Genomic DNA, 23,484 nt, shown 5'->3' with positions numbered 1-23,484 from the left:
AAATCTTTGGCTACTCTTTACCAACGAATAGGAGGATTGACCGTCACATTATAACGCCCCACGGCTAAAAGGCCCTCATGTTTGGCGCGACGGGGATGCGAACCCGCGACCCTCGGATTACGAGTCGCACACCTTAACCCACCTGGCCATGCCGGGCCGGAAGAAAGCATGTAGAATTACTCAAAGTGATGCAATACTTATTCTCCAGCTGTTATCAATGTTCAAGTCGATAATATTTACTATATCTCAAACTTTTGACAACAGTCAAACATTAAAACAAATTTTATAATATAATTTTAAATAATATTATTTAATAATATAATTCACGCACTGAAACAATTAAATAATTTTGCGTGGTATTTTATGTTTCAGTTACGTAACAATCAAAACTATTACTAACATCATAGATCACTTGCATCTAGCCATTACTTCTCATAATTATTTTTATACCATATCTTGTTTTTTTACTTACTTTGACAAATTCTAAAATGTATATATTTATTAATTTAAATCTTTCATCGCTTAACTGAGTATTGTAACTTAAAGCAGATTCTTAAACTTGTTGCTCTCATATATCCATTCACTAACATCTTGTGGGCCCTCATATTTGGAAAGGTCAATCTGTGGAAGCTGATCCTACGGTGTGCAGATGTGGTACTAATAAAAATAAGCATATAAGTTGGTAGAAAATTTCAATAAAACATTGTTTTCGTTCAATCTAACACAGCATTTTGTGTAATTATAACATAGAAACTCAATTTATACAGTGGCGAACACCTAAGGGGTTCCTGAACTACCAGTTAAGAATCACAGTGTTAAAGGACACCAAACTAAATTACCTAATATATATATATATATATTGCATCGTGTGTTTCAAAAGTCACTTCGACTGTTCACTCGACTGATTTTCAGTAAACAGATGGGCACAATGGTCACTTCCACTGTTAAGTCTACTGGGTTCAGTAAACCAATGAGCACGGTGAAGTGACTCTCGGTATGTTGACAAGTTTTAACATACGAAAGGCAATGTAAGCGTTTTAGTGACTTGGTTTGTTTTGAATTTCGAGCAAAGCTTCACGAGAGATATCTTCGCTAGCAGTCCCTAATTTAACAATGTAAGACTAGAGGAAAGGTAGCTAGTCATCACCACCCACCGCTAACTCTTGGGCTATTCTTTTACCAATGAATAGTGGGACTGACCGTCACATTATAATGCCCCCACAGCTGAAAGAGCGAGCATGTCTAGTGTGAGTGGGATTCGAGTCGTGTGCCGTAACCACCTGGCCATGCCGGGCCTTACAGTGACTTGTTGAAAACTGCTTTAATATGATTTTCGACGATGACTTTTGTGCCCATAAATACCATATAGTGCGACTATGATGTATGTTTAATAAAACACCATACAGCTGTGTACGTTGTATTTTGTATAGTTATGTGGGTTTACACGCCAAATTTCATAACATCGGTTTCCTGAACGTAGTTGTTAAAACACTGGATGTGCCTTTGGAAACAGCCGTCACACACGCATGCATAATAATATTTTTATACGTATCCGACCTTCTTTCAATGTCCACGAAAACAGTCTGGTGTTGCCTCTGTCCCCCACCTTCTGGAAAGCAAACTGGTAATAGCCACTTGTGGTACTAAATGCATGACTTTTGTAAACGACATAGTCTTGTTTCTTGGATAAACACAGTTTTTCGGTTTGCAGTTTACTGGTTACTGAAATACTAAGGTGAGTAGCAGCATCTTCAAGGACAGATGGGCCCTCTGAAATATCACAAGATTGAGAAAGATTTCATGAGAAGAATATAAATTAACAGAAGAAAAATCAAATTATTCAACACACTTACTTAGCTTATCAAGCGTATGGTGAGCAACTAAACTTTCAAAGTCAGATAAAATATGGATAATAAGTAAGATTAGAACGCATTTTAAAAGAATCGTACCCTGATAATCATGAAATAATAAGCTAATTTCACAATACTGATTGATTTTAACTCAAATTAAGGAGATTTTGATATGGCATGATCAACTTGAATATTGCACAACCTAGGAATAAAAAACACAGTGATACTTTATTTGTACAAAGCGGAACAATGGGCTATCTCTTTGCTTTGCTCATCATACAGATCAAATTCTGAATTTTAGTGTCATAAGCCTTAAGGTCTACTACTCAGCCACCACTAGGTGGCGGAGCAAATCTCGGTGATAAATATTTTTTAACCCACATTATTGTATTTACTGTAATTTGTAAGCTCCTTTTCGTAAGATATTTACACTCAAGTCTTCAAAGTAACTTCACTTTAGTTTTTAATTAGATTATGAATTTATATTTTGGACTTCTAAAAATTTTTGATCTCACTGCTGTTGTTATTTTTATTGAAGGGTAGATAAAAATAGATACCTTCTCTTAGACCACTCTCAGTTTTATTTGAGCCGCATATTTTATTATAAATTCTTGGGTGATAGGAAAATATACTCATACACGTTTATCTAGAAGATTAGTATAACCTACTGACAACAGGGGACCATTTCATCCTTCAGGAAAACTGTGCTGGAAAAGGTAAACATTTAACCTACTCTTTTTTTTTCTCTTTTAGAAACTATCATTTCGTCTCTTAAACTTCTGTAAAGTGCCAACATCCATTACTGCTGACAGAAACTTACATTATAACTCAATCACTCTGTCAGAAAAATTCAACTGTCTTAAATGAAACTATTGTCTTCTCGTCTTCAGAATGCAGCACAAATGAATCAAATCATCTATTATATCGATCTTTCAGATAATCCTGTAAATTTCATTAGAGTCACCTGTTACTCTTTATATCAGATATGCTGTCCGTCCCTGAAATTATTGTTGAAATTATACCTCAAAAGTCAATATGTTTTCTAGAGAAAAAGACCAAAACTGTACACATTATTCCGAGCGAGACCGAAATAATTATTTGTATAGTAATTTGTAATCACTGTGTCTATAAATACACCTTAAAACTCCATTCTCTTTATTACTAGTAACAGAGCACTAATTCGATGGCTTGAATGACAAATCTATCACTTTGCCAAGAACCTTTTCTTCAGTCACGCTATTGGGCGGATCCGCCTCTATATTAAAGATAAAATTCAAGTTATGACAACCTAAATATATTCTCTTGCATTTACTATAATTAAAACCAGTTACCAGTTATTTTATACGACCCAGCAATTGACTCAAGAGATTCAGTGGTGTCTCCACATCCTCAGTACTAATTATGTTCCTATCATTAATGTAAACAGGAAAGAAAAACTCCACTAGTAGCAGTTTATAATAACCTTTTGTTTTCTTCCATCCATTCACCCTACGATCCATTTAAATAGTTCTCCCCATACCTTACCAATATGGATTCTTTAGTTAATATTTTTGAAAATCTAAAGACACAAAATCCACACACCCTTTCTCTCGTCTACATAACAAGTAACGTCATATAAAACGGATAACTGGTTAGTAAGTCAAGATTTTCGTTTTGTAAATCCTTGTTGGCTTTCATTTGTGATGTCATATTTTACCAAATGATTTTTAAAGCATCTTTTATCAGACTCTAGAAATGTTCCTACTAATTTAGTCTATAATTTTCTAGGCAAATTTTATCACCCCTTTTAGAAGTAGAAGTAAAATAACCAATTCTCGAATCCTCAGGCACCTGCTCATTTTCCATTATGCAACGAAAATTGCAAGAAAGAGAGGTTCGTATATATAATCTTTGACCTCTTTTGAAATCCCTGGGAAAAATTATACCTGACGTTGGCGCTTCATTGACTTTTAATCTCTCAATTTCCTATTTACTTCCAAGGGACTAATATATGTATGGTTCATGCGAGTTCCAACATCTTCCACAGATGTAGTTGACATACTTCAACTTGAACTTCATGCTGTGTTTGTAAGCCATTCACTGAAAATTTCAGGAGAAGAGAATTTTCAAAGTTGTGTGTAAAGAAAGGTTTAGAAGAAAAAAAAATTAGAAATACAGCATTATCTATTAACTATGGATATCTCACGAACTAGATCGGTATAGGAGTCACGAAGATGTTACTTTCGTTGTTTGCTTTTATCAGATTATATATTATGTATTCATAGGGTTTGTTTTTAGAAGAGAGGGGGAATTATTTCGTTAACCTTATACTATTAAATTTTTCTTTACTATATTTTATTTTTATAATGTTTAATAGTATCAAAATATTTTCTTCGTTGCCAGTCAGTATTTTCCTAATACCAAGCAAATATAAAATACAGGATGTTCTCCAAATGGATACAACAGGAGAACAACTCCACATTACTGTATGTACCAAGTAAACCTAAAAGTTTCACGCTTTCATAATGTACTTACTCTTTTTTTTTGTTTTTAGTTTTAGCACAAAGCTATCCAATCAGCTATCTGCGTTCAGTCCACCGCAGGAAATCGAATACTGGATTTTAATGTTATAAAACTGTAAGCTTGCCCTGACCAACTGGGGTGGACTAATACTGTCACAGTCGAGACACTATATGAAAATCTTTCAACAAAAGCTTCTAAATTTGTTTTAAACTGGCATTTCTTAAATATCGACGAAATCCCAGTTTATATGAAACGTGTGTCAAAGTTTAATCAAATTGTTTTCGTTTTTTATTTCAAATGGGGCGCAGCATGGCCAAGTGATTAGAGCGCTCGACTCGTAATCTGAGGGTTGCAAGTTCGAATCTCCATCACACCGAACATGCTCGCTCTTTCAGCCGTTGGGGCGTTATAACGTGAAGATAAATCCCACTATTCGTTGGTGAAAGAGTAGTCCAACAGTTGGCAGTTGGCGGTGATGACTAGGTGCTTTTCCTCTAGTTTTACACTGTAAAATTAGGGACAACTAGAACAGACAGCCCTCGTGTAGCTTTGCGCAAAATTCAAAACAAACAATATTTCAAATGACACTGACCTTTTTTAACACATACAGGACAACAGCGACCTATGACTTTCTGGGGTTTAGCACACGTGAGTCCTCTTAACAAACAACCCAGGCGTCCACATTCAACTTTTCCCATCTATAATAAATAATATCAAGCCATTAGTTACACCATTTTCGGCTCTTTCCTATTAGTCTACAAAACCATTAAAAGCATCGGTAAAACTTTCATTATAAAGAATGCACACGAAAGGTTAATATAAAGAGTGTTGTTTGGTCAACCCTAACTACCGATAAATATGATAGAAATTAGTTTTGGTAATACATGTGTAAGAAGAAATATTATTTGATTCTTGAATTGATCTTAATATATTTTACTAAACATTAAGTCCGCTACTTTAGTACATGTAGTTCAGATGACAAATAAAAATGTCAACATTATATTTTTGTGCAAAGCAAACAATCTAATGTTTCTTTAAAACGTTGTCTGTAAAGTACATTATTTTGAAATGGTAGAATATGACTATCCTTAATAGATATTGATAAGACATAAATATGTATGTTATCGCTGACGGTACAGTTTATTCATTATAAATGTAATAAAAGCATTACTAAAACGGCTAATTTGTTAACATAATAGTTAAAGAAAATAATTTAACTATTGTTTTTCCATGTTCACTTTACATAATAAAATATATGCATAATATTAGCGTAAAGCTTAAATGCTATATATATATATATATATTACATCTAGACACAAATAAAACAAAAGCAAAAGATATTGACGTTGGAATATAACATTCGACAATTAAGTTACAATTAAATACGAATTGTTATCCAGGGTCTATAATGTCCCTCTAATTAGATTTATATTGGTACTTATCAGGCGATAAGATGTTCGTGTTCTAATCAATTATGAAACAAAGAAAAACAAGTTACATCATAATTATTTTAAACTTGTACGCAATGTACGATGTATTGTTCCGAACAAGCCTGCATTAAGATTATTTGATGCACTATCGCAAATTTTTTGAGGCCCCTTGAATAGGGTTTTTCTAAGGCCGGCTCCCATTAAAGTTATAACCAAAATACAGATTAGATTCCAATTGATTAACTGGGATATGTTTTATACCACGTGGTGTTACAGATACTGACAGTTTAGCCGAAGAGAAAAAAATTTTTCCCACCAAAATAGTGGAGCTGAAGTTGAATTTTTAACTGCTCAAGTCACAAATCAGAGAGTCAGAACATTTCTCACAAGAAAGACCAGTTTCTCATTTGTGCTCATGAAAATATTTTGTGTTACCGTTGCATTATTTAATTTAAAAAATATTTCGTGTACTAGTAGCATTGATGTAAAGTAGTAGGGTTAACAGAGAAGAACAGTCGACAGCAAAAAAACAACAAACGACTACACACGTAATATATTTCTTGTTTTTCTTACGTATTTTTTACTTATTATTATAAAAGCAAATAAAAATGTAAAACTTAGAAACTTTTAGACTAGATAAGATTAAATTAGATAATATAAATAAATATAATAATAATAAAATTTTTCTACGAGTTCTACTTACTGGGACTAACAGCTCACAAGTAACACGAACTTTAAGCGCCTTGTTTAGTGTAACGCGTTACCGCATATTTTAACACTTTTTTGACAGAAATTTTACAAAATTACGGTCCAAAAAACAATAAAATATAACTATAAAGTGTACATGTATATTCAGTGGAAAGAAATGTTATATGCTGCTATAATTTGACTTAATTCTAAAAAAAAGGTGATTTTGTTTTATTCAGTATTTTTATGGTGGTTATTTGTTCGGTAAAATTGATTTAGTCTGTATTGAGTAAGAATAGAACAAATAATAAATAAAATATGAAGGTTTATCGAAAACAGAAAGAGTTAAACTGAGGGTCCGGACGATTGGTAAGCTGTAGGGGCCCCTCATCACCTGGGGCTCTGGCACAACTGTGCCGCGGTTAATGCGGCCTTGGTTTCGAATTATTTTCTGTTGTTCTTAATTTAGAAGTTTTGTAGTGTTTGTTAGAAAGAACTCTTGGTTTGTGATTAGCATGTGACACTTCGCAATTTCGAGAGTGCCCCAAATAATTTTAAATAATATAAAGTTAGATTAGAAAGCGCGCACGAAAAAAAAGGCGGTATGTGAAGAACACATTAGATCTGTTTTACCCATTTAGTGAGTTTAGTTACAGTCGGTTCAGAGCTGAAATTTTTTTTATTTGTGTTCCAACAAGGTTGAGTTGCAAGTGAGTAATTGTCTAATTTCACTTGTGAGTTAGGCCCATCAAATAACACCGCTTGTAGAACTAATGCGTTGAAAGGGGTAATAAATTGTTTCGTTTTAACCAAATGGACGTCAACTTACTCTCTACTGTATAATCAAAAGTAACACCCTCAACGACAGAAAAAAGTTGTAATATATCATAGTTAACTTGTTTTAACAATTATTGCAATAACAGGAATACGGGAAGAAGAAAATACATACCAATACTACTAATCTTTTATAAAATAAAAACCAAAAACGTCTGCATGCCCCGTGCAAAAGCGGTACTTGAAACGGCTCAATTTACCTGACATTTACAAAGTACACAGTCCATTTGTCCTAAAGGGCCAATAACAGGATGCCACGTGGAACCATGAGGATAGCTGATACCACCAGAACTACAAACTAAAAAGGAGAAAAAATAGTAGCCAAATTTTAATTTAACAAGAACCTAATTATTGATTAGCTAATTCGTAATATAACCTATTACAGTGATGGCGTGGTGAACCTGTGGCACGTGAAATATTTTTCTGGCACGCGGTATGCAATGCCGCTTCTTGATTCTTTAAACCCTAACACTAACCTATAATAAATAAATATATATATAATACATGTGATTATCATTACTACCAAGTGCAGCAGCTAATAACTTACCAATCCGGGAGCAGTGAGAAATGTTCACAGGAGACTTTTCACGCCCTCTTGGCACTAGCTTTGCAATTGCGGGAACACGTGGTATCGGATGACACATTTTGAATTCCTCGCAGACCCAGCGTAAACATCAGTATTTGAGTAAAAATATAAGTAACCTGTTGGTATTAGCTTCGCTCTGCTTATATTGTTTGTCTGTTGTTTGTGAGTGAATACTGGATATTTAGTGATAATAACGGTAAATATGCATTTCAGTTTTTGCAGTAAATACATGACTTATATTTTTAAAAGTATGTTATTTGGCGTGGAATGCGTATATTTTAATAATTATAGATTTATTTTTATATCGATGACACAAATTTTCACCTGATGTTATGTTACGGTAAGTTAAATTACCGTATTTAAGTTGATTGGTGAGATATTTTTAAATTGTGTTTACCCTTTCTCAGCTTGTCAGAATGTCAGCTCAACCAGCAAAGAAACGAAAACGTTCAAATGGAAGGAGCAGTAGCATTGATTTTCAAAAATTGTGGACTGAAATATTCGATATGATCGAAAAGGGTGATAAAGCATTATGCATCATAGGTCTGAAACAATGGTGTGTAGGACTTCCTTTGTAAAGCGGCATTTTGAAACTGTTCATAAATAGCTTTGTAATAAGAGTGAGGAAGAACCAAAAGAACACGTTTCTCGAGAATTCAGCAACAACAACAAGCAGTCAAATGTTTTGATGAAATTTGTTTCAAGTAGTTCCAACTTAGTTGCTGCTAGTTTTGAGATTTCAAAGATTATTGCTCAACGTGAAAAACCACTTAGTGGTAGAAAGCAAATTAAAAAATCATGGCTAGAATACCATACTTTCCTTTTTGACGGCTTTCTAGAAAAAGAAAAAAATATTTAGCTCATTAAGGAATTACCAATGAGTAGAAACATAGTGAAAGATAAAATATTAAAGACAGAAACAAACATAGCAGAACAGCTAACAAATGTATTTGTTCATGTAAATTCCTTTCAATTTGTCTTGATGATAGGACTGATGTTACATCAGCAGCCATTATTGCTCGATTTTGTAGGGGGTGATGAAATCTGCGAAGAACTGGTTAACTTGGTAACGTTACCTGAACATACCACAGGAGCTGGAATATGTAAAGCAGTAGTAAACTAATTATTCAATCGACAGGTTGACCTTTCAAAAATAGTTTCCGTGACAACTGATTGATAACAGCATGATTGATAAAGACGCAGGTTTTGTAAATCTGTTTGCAAAATGCGTTAGACATACACTGGTAGACTTTTATTGTATTATACACGAAAAGACTTTGTGTGCAAAAGCTGATCTTAAGGAACTTGAAAAAGTGATGGAACGTGTAACCGACAAAGTTAATTTTACTTCTGCGCAAGCTTTGAAAAAAAAAATTCAGAGGCGAATTCGGTGTACCCAGGACTACTTATGTACGATAATGTTCGTTGGCTAAGTAGAAGTTCTGTCCTTAAACGATTTGTTGAGTGTTTGGATGAAATTAGTCTCTTTTTTTGTGAGAAATGAAAAATTTTCTTGTCAAGAATCATTTGATGTTGTGTTGATTTGTAGACTGATGTTTTTAACAGATCTCTCCTCACATTTAAATGACTTGAACACCAAATTGCAGGAATCTGGTAAAATATTTATATATTTAAAAACGGCTGGTATGAGTAGAAAAAGCACTAATAGAGAAGCGAACAACGTTTCGACCTTCTTCGGTCATCACCAGGTTCACCAGAAGAAGGTCGAAACGTTGTTCGCTCCTCTATTGGTGCTTTCTCTACCCATACCAGCCGTTTTAAAACATATACATTTCTCTACAAGTGGGTTTTCTCGTTATCACGGATTATGGCAAAATATTTGACGTTATGTTTGATAATATAAAAGCTTTTGAAATCAAATTGAAAATTTTTAAACGTGATGTTTACAGTGGCACTTTTAAGTATTTCCCAAGCTTAAGAAACACGTGACAGATCTTAACACTCATGAGAAAATATACATTCAGAGCTTGCAAATACAATTTTCAAGCATCATTAATTAAATTTTTGAACAATTTTCTTTAAGATCTAATAAGTTCAAGTTATTAGAATAAACTGCAGAAATTCATAAAGTATGCACACAATGTAAAGTTAGATAAACTGAATCTGGAAATGTTGCAGTGAATTAACTTGAATAATTTTGAAATGCAACTGGTTGATTCACAAAGTAGCAAAAATTTGTCAACTTAAGAGCTGAACTAGAAAATATTAAAAAGATCGACTAGTGACTTGCATAACGCATAAAATTGCAGAAAATGAAGTTCTGAAACACTAGAATTCTATTCCTGAAACTTTTGACTGTCTGAAAAATGTCACAATGGCAGTATTAACAGTATTTTCATCAACATATTTATTCGAGCTATTACTTTCAGTGGTGAACTTTGTAAAGTGTAATTATAGGAATAGACTTGTTGATGAAACTAGTGCTGCATGTATAGCTTTCAAAACAACCAAATACAAGCCTGATATAAAATATCTATCATTGTTGTTGAAGCACCAAAAGTCTCACTAAGAGTAAAATGTACTTATTTCCCTCCATACTACAATGCTCACAGACATTAATCCCAATAAAAATGGAATATATGTTTTTATTTATCATTAGCCAGAGAACAATGATTTTTAAAAAAACAGTAAAAAGGGTTAATATTCTGTACCATGATAAAAATTATGTGTAGATTTAGACTGAACACATATTTCTACTCTTTCATAGTTAAAGAGTGACCGAACTTATCTAGGTTTTCAAGCATATTCAAAACTCTAACTCTTGGATATTATTAATTTCATTGTATGTGAACACCCCTTCTAATTAGTGCGTCCGGCTATTTCAGCCTATTGCTAACAGATGCATGAAATCAAGCATACAGCCATTCAATCTCCATAGACAAACACTGGCAGTAGAATGGGTGAAATGAAGAGCTCAGTGACTTTCAGCGTAGTACTATCATAGGATGCCACCTTTCCAACAACTCAGTTCGTAAAATTTCTGCCATGTTAGAGCTGCCCCGGTCAACTGTAAGTGCTGTTATTGTGAAGTAAAAACGTCTAGGAGCAACAACGGCTCAGCTACGAAGCGGTAGGCCACACAAGGTCACAGAACGGGACCGCCGAGTGCTGAAGCGCGTAAAAATCGTCTGTCCACAGTTGCAACACTCACTACCAAGTTTTAAACTGCCTCTGGAAGCAACGTCAGCACAAGAACTGTTCGTTGGGACCTTCATGAAATGGGTTTCTATGGCCAAATAGCCGTGCACAAGTCTAAGATCACCATGTGCAATGCCGAGGATCGGCTGGAGCATTGGACTCTGGAGCAGTGGAATTGTTCTCTGGAGTGATGAATCACGCTTCACTATGTGGCAGTCCAATGGACGAATCTGGATTTGGCGGATGCCAGGAAAAAGCTACCTGCCTGAATGCATAGTGTCAACTGCAAAATTTTGTGGAGGAGGAATAATGGTATGGGGTTGTTTTTCATGGTTTGGGGTAGGCTCTTTAGTTCCAGTGAAGGGAAATCTTAATGCTACAACATACAATGATATTCTAGGAATTAGTTTACTTCCAACTTTGTGGCAACAGTTTGCGGAAGGCCCCTTTTTGTTTCAACATGACAATGCACCCGTGCACAAAATGAGGTCCATAAAGACATGGTTTGCCGAAGTTGGTGTAGAAGAACTTAATTGGCCTGACCTCAACCCTATCGAACACCTTTAGGATGAATTGGAACGCCGACATCAGTGTCCGAACTAACCAACGCTTTCGTGGCTGAATAGAAGCGAATCTTCACAGCCATGTTGTAAAATCTAGTGAAAAGCCACCCCAGAAGAGTGGAAGCTGTTATAGCAGCAAAGGGGGGACCAACTTTATATCAATGCGAATAGTTTTTGAATGATATGTCAAACAAGCACATATGGGTGTGATGGTCGGGTGTCCACATACTTTTGGCCACGTAGTGTAAATCCTGAAATATAATATTTTACATATATTCACTAGCAACTCTTACGTTGCTCTCAGTTATTTTAAATAACATTTAATAACAAGATCATAACTTGTAATTTTTTAAATATTTTCGAAAATATTCATTGTATCTTTTATCGTTTCATATGCTCGAAAGTTATGTATAAAACCACTGAATCATCGGCTTTATGTTTATCGTTAAAACATATGTCATGAATGCTGAGCCGTTTTTAATACAGAAATTTTGAAATGTCTAATAGAAAATGCATGCATTTTCACCATTAATAGCTTTTCTTCGGTAAAAATCATAGCTTATAAATAAGTAATAATATAACACACCTGATCCACCACCCGAAGTTCGGATTGTAAGCAAAATGTTATCCACTCTTACATCTTGAGTTAGGGAGACTTTTACTGTTGTTAAGAAAAACAAAAAAACTCAGTGATTAGGGAACAATGTATTTCAATTTTGCAGCTTAGTAAAAATACAAACAATGAGTATTTATTTATGTGTTAATAACAATGTTATATATGAGTGTGTTGTTTTAATGAAATGCACTGGAAGTCCAAAGTATACAAATACTGAATCCTGCGCCTCACACGTAAAAAATAATTAAAAGACACAGAAGAGCTCTGCAGAGGCAAAACTTATTCAAAAATAGCAAAACAAAGTTTTATCAAATTATCTTTAGTTCTGTAGGTATAAATTGTTCTTGTTTCTTTGTTGTTGTTTTTTTAATTTCGCGGAAAGCTACACGAGGGCTATCTGCGTTAGCCGTCCCTAATTTAGCAATATAAGACCAGAGGGAAGGCAGCTGGTCACCACCACCCACCGCCAACTCTTAAGCTACTCTTTTACCAACGAATAGTGGGATTGACCGTCACCTTATAACGCCTCCACGGATGAAAGGGTGAATATGTTTGGTGAGACGGGGATTCGAACACGTGACCCTCAGATTACGAGTCGAACGCTTTAACCCACCTGGCCCTGCCGGGCCGTTTTTGAATTCGAAGAGTTTTTCGCAATCATAACCTTCATTTTGGGGATGACACTAACCTTCCGGATTAACTTAAGGAGTGGTTTCGAAATCTGTTATTGTTCTTCATGCTCAACTGTGTTAGGTTTTACATGTTCATTGAGAATGTTGAAAGTTACTTTCGAGAGTTGTGTACCATGGCTCTACATTATTTAACAATTTCGCTATACCAATATAAATTTCTTGGTATATAAACGTGTATAAAATATAGGTATGTAAACGTCGATTGGTCGGATATTCGCTAAGAGCCAAATATACAGGAATTAAACTTATCATTCGTGGTGCCGCGGGTCATTATAGTTACTGTATTAGCATACGTAATAACTCATATAAAATGTTATTCACCCTGTTTATAAACTAAGTACCTACAGTGTATGTTTATCGAAGATACTGGTAAAAATGGCAAAATAAATTTTCAGCATTATACTATTAATACAAAATAACCATATTCTGTTTCCAGATTAATTTAAATTAGAAATACTATTGTAAATATTTCTATACTTTTCCAAAAAACAAACTCACAATAATCTACTTTATTAATCGTATACTTTTAATCATAGAAATAAATATTTTGTTTGATGTCTTGACATTTTAAGAATATGTGGATCAAAACATCTTATATAAACATAAGACCATTCCACGCTAGTCCAATACAATGCTATAATGAGGGGTTCGATTCCCCGTGGTGGACTCAGCTGATAGCTCGAGGTGGCTGTGCTATAAGAAAACAAAAGGCCATTCCAACTTTTTCATTAGCTCTGGTAAATACACCTGGGAATTCCCAATAGTCGGAACTGCACTTAGATCTCCATCTCAAGAGATGGGGCTACGAGATAAACGTTTATACTTGAAAAACAAGAGGAAATCCTCTTAATCGCTGTGACACATGAAATTCTTTTAGATAGGATTATAGTAAATTAATCTGTGAAACATTTTTTTTCCGTTTCATAAGATATATTTTTGTACGTCGACACCAAACATGAAGCACACACACACTCTGTTTGATTTTATTAATCATCAGGGTCTCTACCATTCTCCTCTCAGAGTAAAATTAATTTATTTTAGGCAACTTAAAGTAAATTAATCTATGAGACTTTGGGTGTAGTCAAATACATCAATTGAAAGGGTTTGACCTCCTGAGTCCCAAACTATAATTGGATCTCAAATCGACACACCAGATAAGGCCAGGAGTTAAAACTTTGCATTTAAAAAACAAAAAAGAACCCCGGAACCTTTCTATGAACGATATACCGCGGTGGAAAGTTTACTTGAAGGAAGCTTCTAGAATAATATTAAAAACAAATTCTTAACATCATCTACTGAAAATACAAAAGTAAAAAAATATATAATTTCATAATAATATCTGATAATATCGTTTTGAAAACACATAGATATTACCCTCAAGTGTTAAATGTTTATATTTCTCTGCACAGAATAATGTTAAAAATGACTAGCCAGATATTGCACTACAACTGACCACAACATCAATACTAATATATTTATAATCGCCTTCTAAAGAAATATTCGCATGCGAAATAGATTTGAATATCCGGTATTCACATAGCACTGATAACCACAGTTCTGGCACACCTAAACTGAGTTTGAAGATAAACGAACTTCCTAACCCTCTCCCCACCCAGCGACTCAGTGGTAAATCTGAAGCCTTATAACGTTAAAAAACTGAGTGTCGATATCCATAGTTGGCACAGCAGAAATAGTTCATTGTGTAGTTTTGTGCTTAACTCCATCAAACAAGAAAAGACAGTTCCCACACTCATTTACAACTGGTACAATACACTGTTCTCACTAAAAGAAAGATTTACAGGTTAATGTATAACTTCTATAAACAGCATAGGGTTAAATGAAATAATATTTGTACGTTTAGTGAAGTTCTGAAACATCAAATAAGGATATCTTTTTAACCTTCTCCAGAATAATTTTTGTCTCGCTTATTAAGCTCTTTTCAGAATAAATAGATACCACAGAAAGATGATAATATGACATATTTCTGAGCAATTTTATGAAAGTGTGAAGAATATATCTATCTGTCATCCTCTTCGAAATAATATCTGCATATCCTATTTAGGGATGGCGGGTTGGCTAGATATCATCAGAGGTACAACTGTCACATGTTTAAATATACATTCCAACAGGATATAGTATAACAACACAGTAATCTTGGACAAAACATTAATGTGCTCGGAAATCTATAATAATAAAAAATCGTGTCTGTGTGTATGTGACCGCCATAGGTTCAAGCAGAAAAAAGCCTAGAAACCTGAAACGTTACACCCATGTAAGTGGACCCTGATTGTGTGAATCTGGGTATTATTACTTATCGTATCCAATTGCGTGCGTGCGCATCTTTTTTAATGACCTAAGTTAGCTAAAAACAGCAGACGGAAAAGCCAATGCATCCTGCTATATTTTATATAACACGTTTATATCACGTTGCTTAGCAAACATTCATGTATTAAAAGTATAAAATGAAATGTATAAGTGATAAAACTGGAAAAAAATATTTTTGATTTCGTAATTTAGAGTCTCCGTTGACTAAGAGTTTTTTTTTATTAAAAACCTTGATCACACAATAGAAAATACCTTAATTCAGAAACGATTTAATATGAAAATTGGATAGGTATTTTTACTTTCATGATAAATTTTATGCATTTGGTTCTAGGCTAGGCTATCTCACACTGTGTTTTTAATTTAGACTTATTTATAATTTTTTTAAAATCATACCAATATTCATTACACTTACAAGGCTTCACGGCCCTCTTTCACTAAAATTGTAATGGACAAACAGTAACCGAACTATTCAATCTGGATAAATGCATTTTGGCTTTTATGATTCCTTTGCCCTCTGCTAGTACAGCGGTAAGTCTACGGACTTACAACGCTAAAATCAGTGGTTCAATTCCTCTCGGTGAGCTCAGCAGATAGCTCGATGCGGCTTTGCTATAAAAAAACACACATGATTCCTCTATTTCGAGAAATCAAGCGTGACATGATGCGACACATACTAGCTTTGATCTAGCATATATCAGCCTAACAGACTGAGTGAAGACTATTAATTTCGCCAAAATCTGTATAATACCAACCGACATTTTTTTTCAAAATTCGGACATATAATTTCATGAAAACAGAACGTGTTTAGAAGAGTGCAGTCGCGATAGAATGAGACCTTTCAACTGGCAGGAATAGAATATTAATGTTTATTTAAAAGAAGAAAAGAAACCACTCTTACATTTAATGTTTGCTGAATTTGTTTGTTCAGTGTTAAACAAGAAACTACGCAATAGTTTCCGCCTATAACAGGTATCGAAAACTATTTTTAGGTTATAAGCCTTCACATTTACCATTGAACTACAGAAGGGTGTTCGAGGGAAATAACAACCACACAGGCATAAGGGAAATAACGCTTATTCCTTTGTGTAAAATTAAGGGTAAAGTCCTAATAAAAATAAAATGTTCATTACGATTCTAAACGCCTTTAAAATATTTCCCCCCAATGAGCCAGCGAATTGCTTTCGGTGGTACAATTATAAAATCGGAGTCAAACCCCCATTGTTGATTAAGCGTAGATAGACCATTTTGTAGCTTGGCGCTCAAATAAGTAAAAACCAAACAAAAACTTTCTAAGTAGCATTGATATTGCTCAACGGTACGCCTTAGAGCTTAAATACGTTAAATCCGGAGTTCGAGTCCTGTGATAGTCACGGTATAGATAACTTATTGTGCAACTTTGCGCTTAACAAAAATTAAACTTTGAAATCATTATATAGCTCTTAAATGTTTGTTTGTTTGGTTAGAATAAAGTACAAAACTATACAAAGAGCTGTGTATGCTCTGCCCGCCACGGCTATCGAATCCCCGATCCTAGCGATGTGAGTCCACAGGCATACCGTTGTGCCACTAGGGGCGCTCTGAATTGAATATATTCATGTTTTAAGAAGTATGTATATATATATATATATATCATTAGTTCCTGTCGTTGGTTGGAAACCTGAGTAATTTACAAAATTCAGAAACTGAATAAGCTCCAATACCTTCACACACAGGACAGCAATCTTCTGATCGGTAGTGAGGGTTCTGGCATGACTGTAGTGGACACGTCTTCAGCCTACACAGTACCTTGCCTTTCTGTAAGGTAGAAGTCTCAAAGTAGTCTTGTTTTAAAGTACTAGCAGTTTTAGTAGATAGAATAAGTTTGCATAATAAAGACTGAGCCAGTCGTTTAAACATGAACTGATTATTGTCAAGTAACGAAAAAAACGTTCATGACCGAAATGACGGATGTTGTTTTATGGCACACACCATAATATCAGGATTTGTCTACAGCGTTAATTAAATTGTAATAAAAAATTAATGTGCGAAGACACACTTTAAAAGTTATTTATTATAGAAGCGATTCGATAAATAATAGTTTCCATTTTATGTTCTTATAATGTACGTCTAATGATAACACAACAATTTCGTGATGATGAAATCACACTGTAAAAACGATTTCTTGTAAATTAGAAAATATATTGTAATTTTACAAGAATGCATATTGTTTTTTCTCAATCACATACAATGTGTGAACGACAGTAAAATATATTATTCAAGAGGTAAACTTTTTTTTTGTTATTGTTGCTTTAATTGTTAGCTAACGACACAACGTGCAGATTTCAGTTCAAAAACTGTGCTTATTTAAATACGTTGTTGTGGTAAGTCCAATTTTTATGACGAGTTCTAGTTTGAACCGTTCAAAATTGGTACATGGTGGACACAAATAGCTTTTCATATTACGTAGTTTATAAATGCCGTTTTCGTACACTGTTTTACTTTGAATATGTATATTATTACGTTTATGTTAGTCGTATCGAATTCAACACAAACTTATGCATCAGCCAACGTATTTATTTTGTGTTTGCTTACCCCACGATATAATTAAATTTTAGTAGCGCACATGAGAATATAACATATTTTTAATACGAGGAATAAACGACATGAAACACCAAAATCTGTTATTTTTATTTAATTGGACACTCAAAGTTTTGCTTTCAGCTTCTTCAGGGGCGTTCCACTAAAACATGAGCCGTAACCGATAACACAAAGCTTCAGAGGGTTTGAATAATAAATTTTAATCGAATCGATAACACGCATTTATACAGCGCGCTTTTGACATTTTAAGTAGTCATATTTATTGTTGAAAAAATTATATTGTTGGAATCATTACAAGCTGTTCGTAGTAAGCAAACGTTTTATCCAGGTTACATACACATTGATATGACAAAAAAATAAAAGAGGTAAAAATAAAATAACTGTAATTATAACCCCCAGTGGCTCAGCGACATGTCTGCGGACTTACAACGCTAAAAACCGGGTTTCGACACCCGTGGTTGGCAGAGCAGAGATAGCCTATTGTGTAGCTTTGTACTTGGCCCGGCATGGCCAAGCGTGTTAAGGCGTGCGACTCGTAATCTGAGGGTCGCGAGTTTGCACCCCCATCGTGCCAAACATGCTCGCCCTTTCAGCCGTGGAGGCGTTATAATGTTTCGATCAATCCCATTATTCGTTGGTAAAAGGGTAGCCCAAGAGTTGGCGGTGGGTGGTGATGACTAGCTGCCTTCCCTCTAGTCTTACACTGCTAAATTAGGGACGGCTAGCACAGATAGCCCTCGAGTAGTTTTGTGCGAAATTCAAAAACAAACAAAACTGTAATTATAGACGTCATCCTTTATCCTGTTCATCTGTGGTCGTAGCTTTTGCCGTAGTTTTGTGAAAAAGAGCTTCTTTAAATTTTCTGTCAGCGTATCCGATGTCTCTGAAATTAATTTGTACGGCGGATGGAGGTTTCGTGTCAGGTATTATTCGTGCTTGGTAAATTGAAAAATAATACGTCGAACTGCGCTTCTTTCGTGGTGTTCTTTATCAATAACGTCAATACGTCATATCCTTGTATGTATGTTATGGTGTGAACTGGTAAACAACACTGAAGACAAGTCAGCCACCTTCAGATTGCATACATATATTTGTAAGACAACTGGCTTTCTTACATTGTAGTGTATTATAATAAGATATAGAAAGTTGACTACTTTAGGGCTGTACCTGGCTGTTCTACAACTTTAATAGGCAGTTCAGTTTTTTATTACATTATAGATTATATTTTCTTGTGGATAGTTTGGTCAATTAAAGGTGCTATAAAAATTGTATTTTTCCATGTTATCTTTGGCAAATTGTCATTTTTCCCTCCTTGTTTATCCTTATGGATGTGAGAGAAAAAATCAGAAACGTTTAATAAAGACATAGAAATCATCACACCAACTTTAACCTACATACTCAAGAAAATCCTTTTAAAGTTTTTTCATAAAAAAACCCATCAAGGAATTAGCCAGATGTAAATGTTTTGTAGCTATGAACAGAAACATTTAAGAATAAAAAAATATTTGATAATATAAAAGACGATAATATGTTTCAAATACTTACCAGTGACCACACCAAAATAACTAATAGCGACGAAATCTAAAGAGATTAGTTATGAACTTAGAAAATCAAATAACCTCCATAAGAAGATTCTAGATGAACTTAAACCTTCTAACAGCCGAATTCAAGAATTGTACTGAGATCGGTAATCTCAGCATATGACAGTGCCACTGAAAGTTTGTCTTGGCTTACGTATACAATTTTAGTGCCCTTACAAAACCAGATTTCAGCACACTTAAATAACATACAAGACCTGTTGTCACGAATCAAGGATGTGCCTCACACAGTGATGAATATAACAATACTATTTACATTGGGTGTCATAGCTCTCTAATCTATTTATACAAAAAGAAGATAACATCAGTGCAGTGTGAAAATTCATGTCAAATCACATAAGCAGCTTGGAGGTACAAACTGGCAATAGATACTATCTATTTTATGTTTTCGTTTTGACAATAAACTATGTATCCAACTAAGTGGTTTCACAATGGGTGATAAAGTTGCTCTTATTTACGTCGAAATATTTACGCACGTATTAGAAACAACAGCACTTGGCAAGTGGTGTCTAAATACCAGCACTCCGTGATGACGAGAAAACCCACACGCATAGAAAAATATATATGTGAACCTGACGACGGCCGAAGAAGGTCGAAACATTGTTCGCTCCTCTCCATAAAAAAAATTTCTCAACCCATACCAGCCGTTTTTACATGTATAAATACCAGCACTGGCTCTGATCTTTGGCTTAGATACATTGATGACGTGTTTAGACTTTGGAACCATGGCCATCCGTCTAAAATCAAATTTGTAGATTTTCATAGTTCCATAGGCTCCAACATCCAATTCATTCTTAATCATTTGAATGAGGAGAAGAGCATAGATTTGTTTGTGTTACCTTAAGAATCAACAATGGCAATAATATACAATCTACCTCGTTTCACAAATCAATTATAATTTTTTTCCCTTAACTTCAAATCCCATCATTCCAAAACTTCCAAGAAAGATGTAATTATTGGATAATTGAAAAAGAACCGATCACAACTGCAGTGGGAAAAAAGTGCTAAACGCTTTGAATTTAAACCAGTCCTTTTGAAGAATGAATTTTCACCTTTTGACATTGAGCAAATTTTTAAGGACTACGGCGCCCAAAAATCAGCATCGCACCTCCAACATGAAAACGAAACAAATCACGCAGATACGAAAGAAAAAAGGACAATTTTTTTCAAAGATAACACAGAAAACGTTACTATTATAGTACCTCTAATTAAGAACACTAGCTCCAAGAAAATTAAAACTATTATGTAATCAAGAAGTCTGAACTGCTGATTAAAGCTGTAGAACAGCTAGGTCTAATCCTAAAAAGTCAACTTTCAAAATCTTAGCACAGTACCCTATAATGTAATAAAGCCAAAGCCATCAAGTATACTGTCAGAATATTTAAAGAAGCTTTTCTCACAGAAGTACAATCCGCAGATGAATAGGGCAAAAAATGTGGTCTATAATTATAATTATTATTTTTCCCTCTTATATTTTGTGATTTTGATGTGCAACTTAGATAGGACTATTGTTTATTACAGGTAGCTTTTAATTATTCCAATATATAATCTTTATTACTTAATATGTCAAAAGCGCGTTTTATAATTTAATTCTATACAATTGATTAGAAATCCTTTGAAACTTTGTATTGTCAGTTACGGTTTCTGTTTTAGTTCAACGCTTCTGAAAAAGCTGAAAGCGAAACCTTGAGTGTCCAATTAAATAAAAATAAATTTTGGTGTTTTTAGGTTGTTTATTTCTGGTATTTTAAAACGTTCCAATATTATTTTGCTGTAGCTTGAACTTGTGTTGTACCATTCAAACATCAAGCAATGTTGTTTTTAAGTTTTTAACTACTTTTTCTTATTATTTGTCTGAAATATCATTATATTCTTCTAGTTTTGACATCCTTGTTGGTCACCCGTCAAACAGTTTTTCACTAAAATGATACAAATACTTTTATATATTAATTTAAACATAGTCAAAATGTTCAATAAACAATGAAAATAAGTTTACTGTTTTGACAAATACATTTGTGATGGATTAGACCTGAAGATTTTGTTACCAATATATTAGCGTGGAAGACTTGTTATTAACCTAGAAACAATCTAATAATATTTTATATTAAATATTACCTGACAAACACATTGTACACACTGATTAGGCTTTCTAGGCTGAAGACTAGTTGAATTAGAAGCGAAAGTCTCGCCATCCTTAAATATTTGCCCTTTATCAAAACACGCTACCTGTAGTTGGTCTTCTGATCTAGAGGCAGAAACCAGTCGTGAACCTACAGAATGATATGATAATTTTATAAAATTCTATTGATGTCACTTGAAAATATTACATTAAATCGTTTGTGTGTGTGTGTGTTTTGTTGGTATTTTGATGACTATAGTAAACTTGAGCTTCTCTCCACAAATATGTATAGACTATCTGGATATCTGATACTGTGGTAAGATTGCACAGAAAGAATAAAGATTAGTACATACATGTAAAATTCTCAACAATATAAATCACATTGCTCATACAACTGCTTAAAACTTTCCAATAACAAAATATTTCAGAAGATAACGTATTTAATTGTCAGATTATCTAACTAGAATAAAAGACCAAAATAGGCCTACAGCAAGTATTCGACAATTGGGTGCTACCACAAATGCTTACAAAAAAATTAAAATTGCAAAATTAGAGGAAAATTAGAAACTGGAAAACATTTCGTTTCATTATTATGAAAAGAAAAAGATTTGTTTGTTTTTGAATTTCGCGCAAAGCTACACGAGGGCTATCTGCGGTAGCCGTCCCTAATTTAGCAGTGTAAGACTAGAGGGAAGATAGCTGGTCATCACCACCCACCGCCAACTTTTGGGCTACTCGTTTAACAATGAATAGTGAAACTGACCGTCACCTACGGCTGAAAGGGCGAGTATGTTTGGTGTGACGAAGGATTCGAACCTAGGACCCTCATATAACAAGTCAAGTGCCTCAACCACCTGACCATTCTGGGCCGACTAAAACGTGCTGAATAAAATAAAGAATCAATATAAGATTGAGAATAATCTGGTGAAAGTTCGAATAATTACATTTATTATTAATTTTTGAACCAAAGAACAATTTAAACTGAAGTTTAATTTTTTGTCAAAGCAGAAAAAAACTTTGTGCATTCATTATAAACAAACAGAGCAAATGGTAATCAATAACACAGGGGTGCGAATTTAAACTTCATAAAAGTTGTTATAGTTTTAATAGCAAATTTTACACAATACAGCTTCGAGGTTCCGAAAATAATATTATTTTTTTCTTTCTATTACGTAAGAATTTTTTACAAATCAGGAAAAAATTATATTGCTTACTTAGATCATATTATTATTTCGTTTACCACAATGAATATCTTTTTATTGTTATGTTTTTAATAAAAATACAAACATGGAAAGAACATGGAAGAACATTCATCCTCATTCATCCTTTTTTGTGTGAAACCTACATATTTTAATCTCAAAACTACGTGTTGTGGTCTCTTTTTCTGTATTGCGTTATGACATTTTGTGAAAAATTTGCCCGTGAGGAAGTAAAATGGATATCATTTTCGAATTCAGCGTACAAGAATTACTGTGGACTATGTAAAAATACAAGACAAAGAAAACCATCGCATACCTGTGTAATGCCTAACTTTAAAAAATGTTAAGAAAAGTTATATTCATCATCGAAGAGAATAGTAAAGGATACCAAAGAATCATTAAAGTAGTAAGCAAAATTAGAATTTTATTTGTAACAGAGTAGAATGGCAATAGGAATTTAATAATAATATGCTCATGAAAAATAAAAAATATATTTATTACAAAATTTAAAACAAACGAATTGGGTGAAATTCTATTTAAAAAAACAAAAGGAAATATATTTGTTAGATAAAACAAAAATAACTGCGGTATTAAAAATAATTAACACCTTATCAAAAATGAGAAATATTTTTATTATACAATAAATAGTAATTGATACTGGAGAACGATTAATTTTTCCTTCAAAAGATAAACCACGTGAATTACAGAATAAATGATTGATGAATAGTGAAGAATGGTTAATAATTT

General features: G+C 33.9%; 1 protein-coding gene across 1 annotated transcript in view; it reads right to left on the bottom strand.

Annotated features, from left to right (window-relative positions):
• Nucleotides 1–23,484, bottom strand: part of LOC143225524 (chordin-like protein 1) — a 41,968-nt gene that overhangs the window by 5,407 nt on the left and 13,077 nt on the right. Inside the window, exons 5-10 of the mRNA XM_076455139.1 lie at nucleotides 21,535–21,689; nucleotides 16,945–17,038; nucleotides 12,198–12,272; nucleotides 7,504–7,601; nucleotides 4,945–5,050; nucleotides 1,558–1,770 (exon numbers count right to left, since the gene is read on the bottom strand). Coding sequence (XP_076311254.1) covers nucleotides 1,558–1,770; nucleotides 4,945–5,050; nucleotides 7,504–7,601; nucleotides 12,198–12,272; nucleotides 16,945–17,038; nucleotides 21,535–21,689 — 741 coding nt within the window. The remainder of the gene's footprint in view (nucleotides 1–1,557; nucleotides 1,771–4,944; nucleotides 5,051–7,503; nucleotides 7,602–12,197; nucleotides 12,273–16,944; nucleotides 17,039–21,534; nucleotides 21,690–23,484) is intronic.

The sequence above is a fragment of the Tachypleus tridentatus genome, chromosome 9, assembly GCF_004210375.1.
Source record: "Tachypleus tridentatus isolate NWPU-2018 chromosome 9, ASM421037v1, whole genome shotgun sequence".
Taxonomy (NCBI): Eukaryota; Metazoa; Arthropoda; class Merostomata; order Xiphosura; family Limulidae; genus Tachypleus; species Tachypleus tridentatus.
The sequence above is the reverse complement of the archived record's forward strand: the minus strand, read 5'-3'. Positions and strand labels throughout refer to the sequence as shown.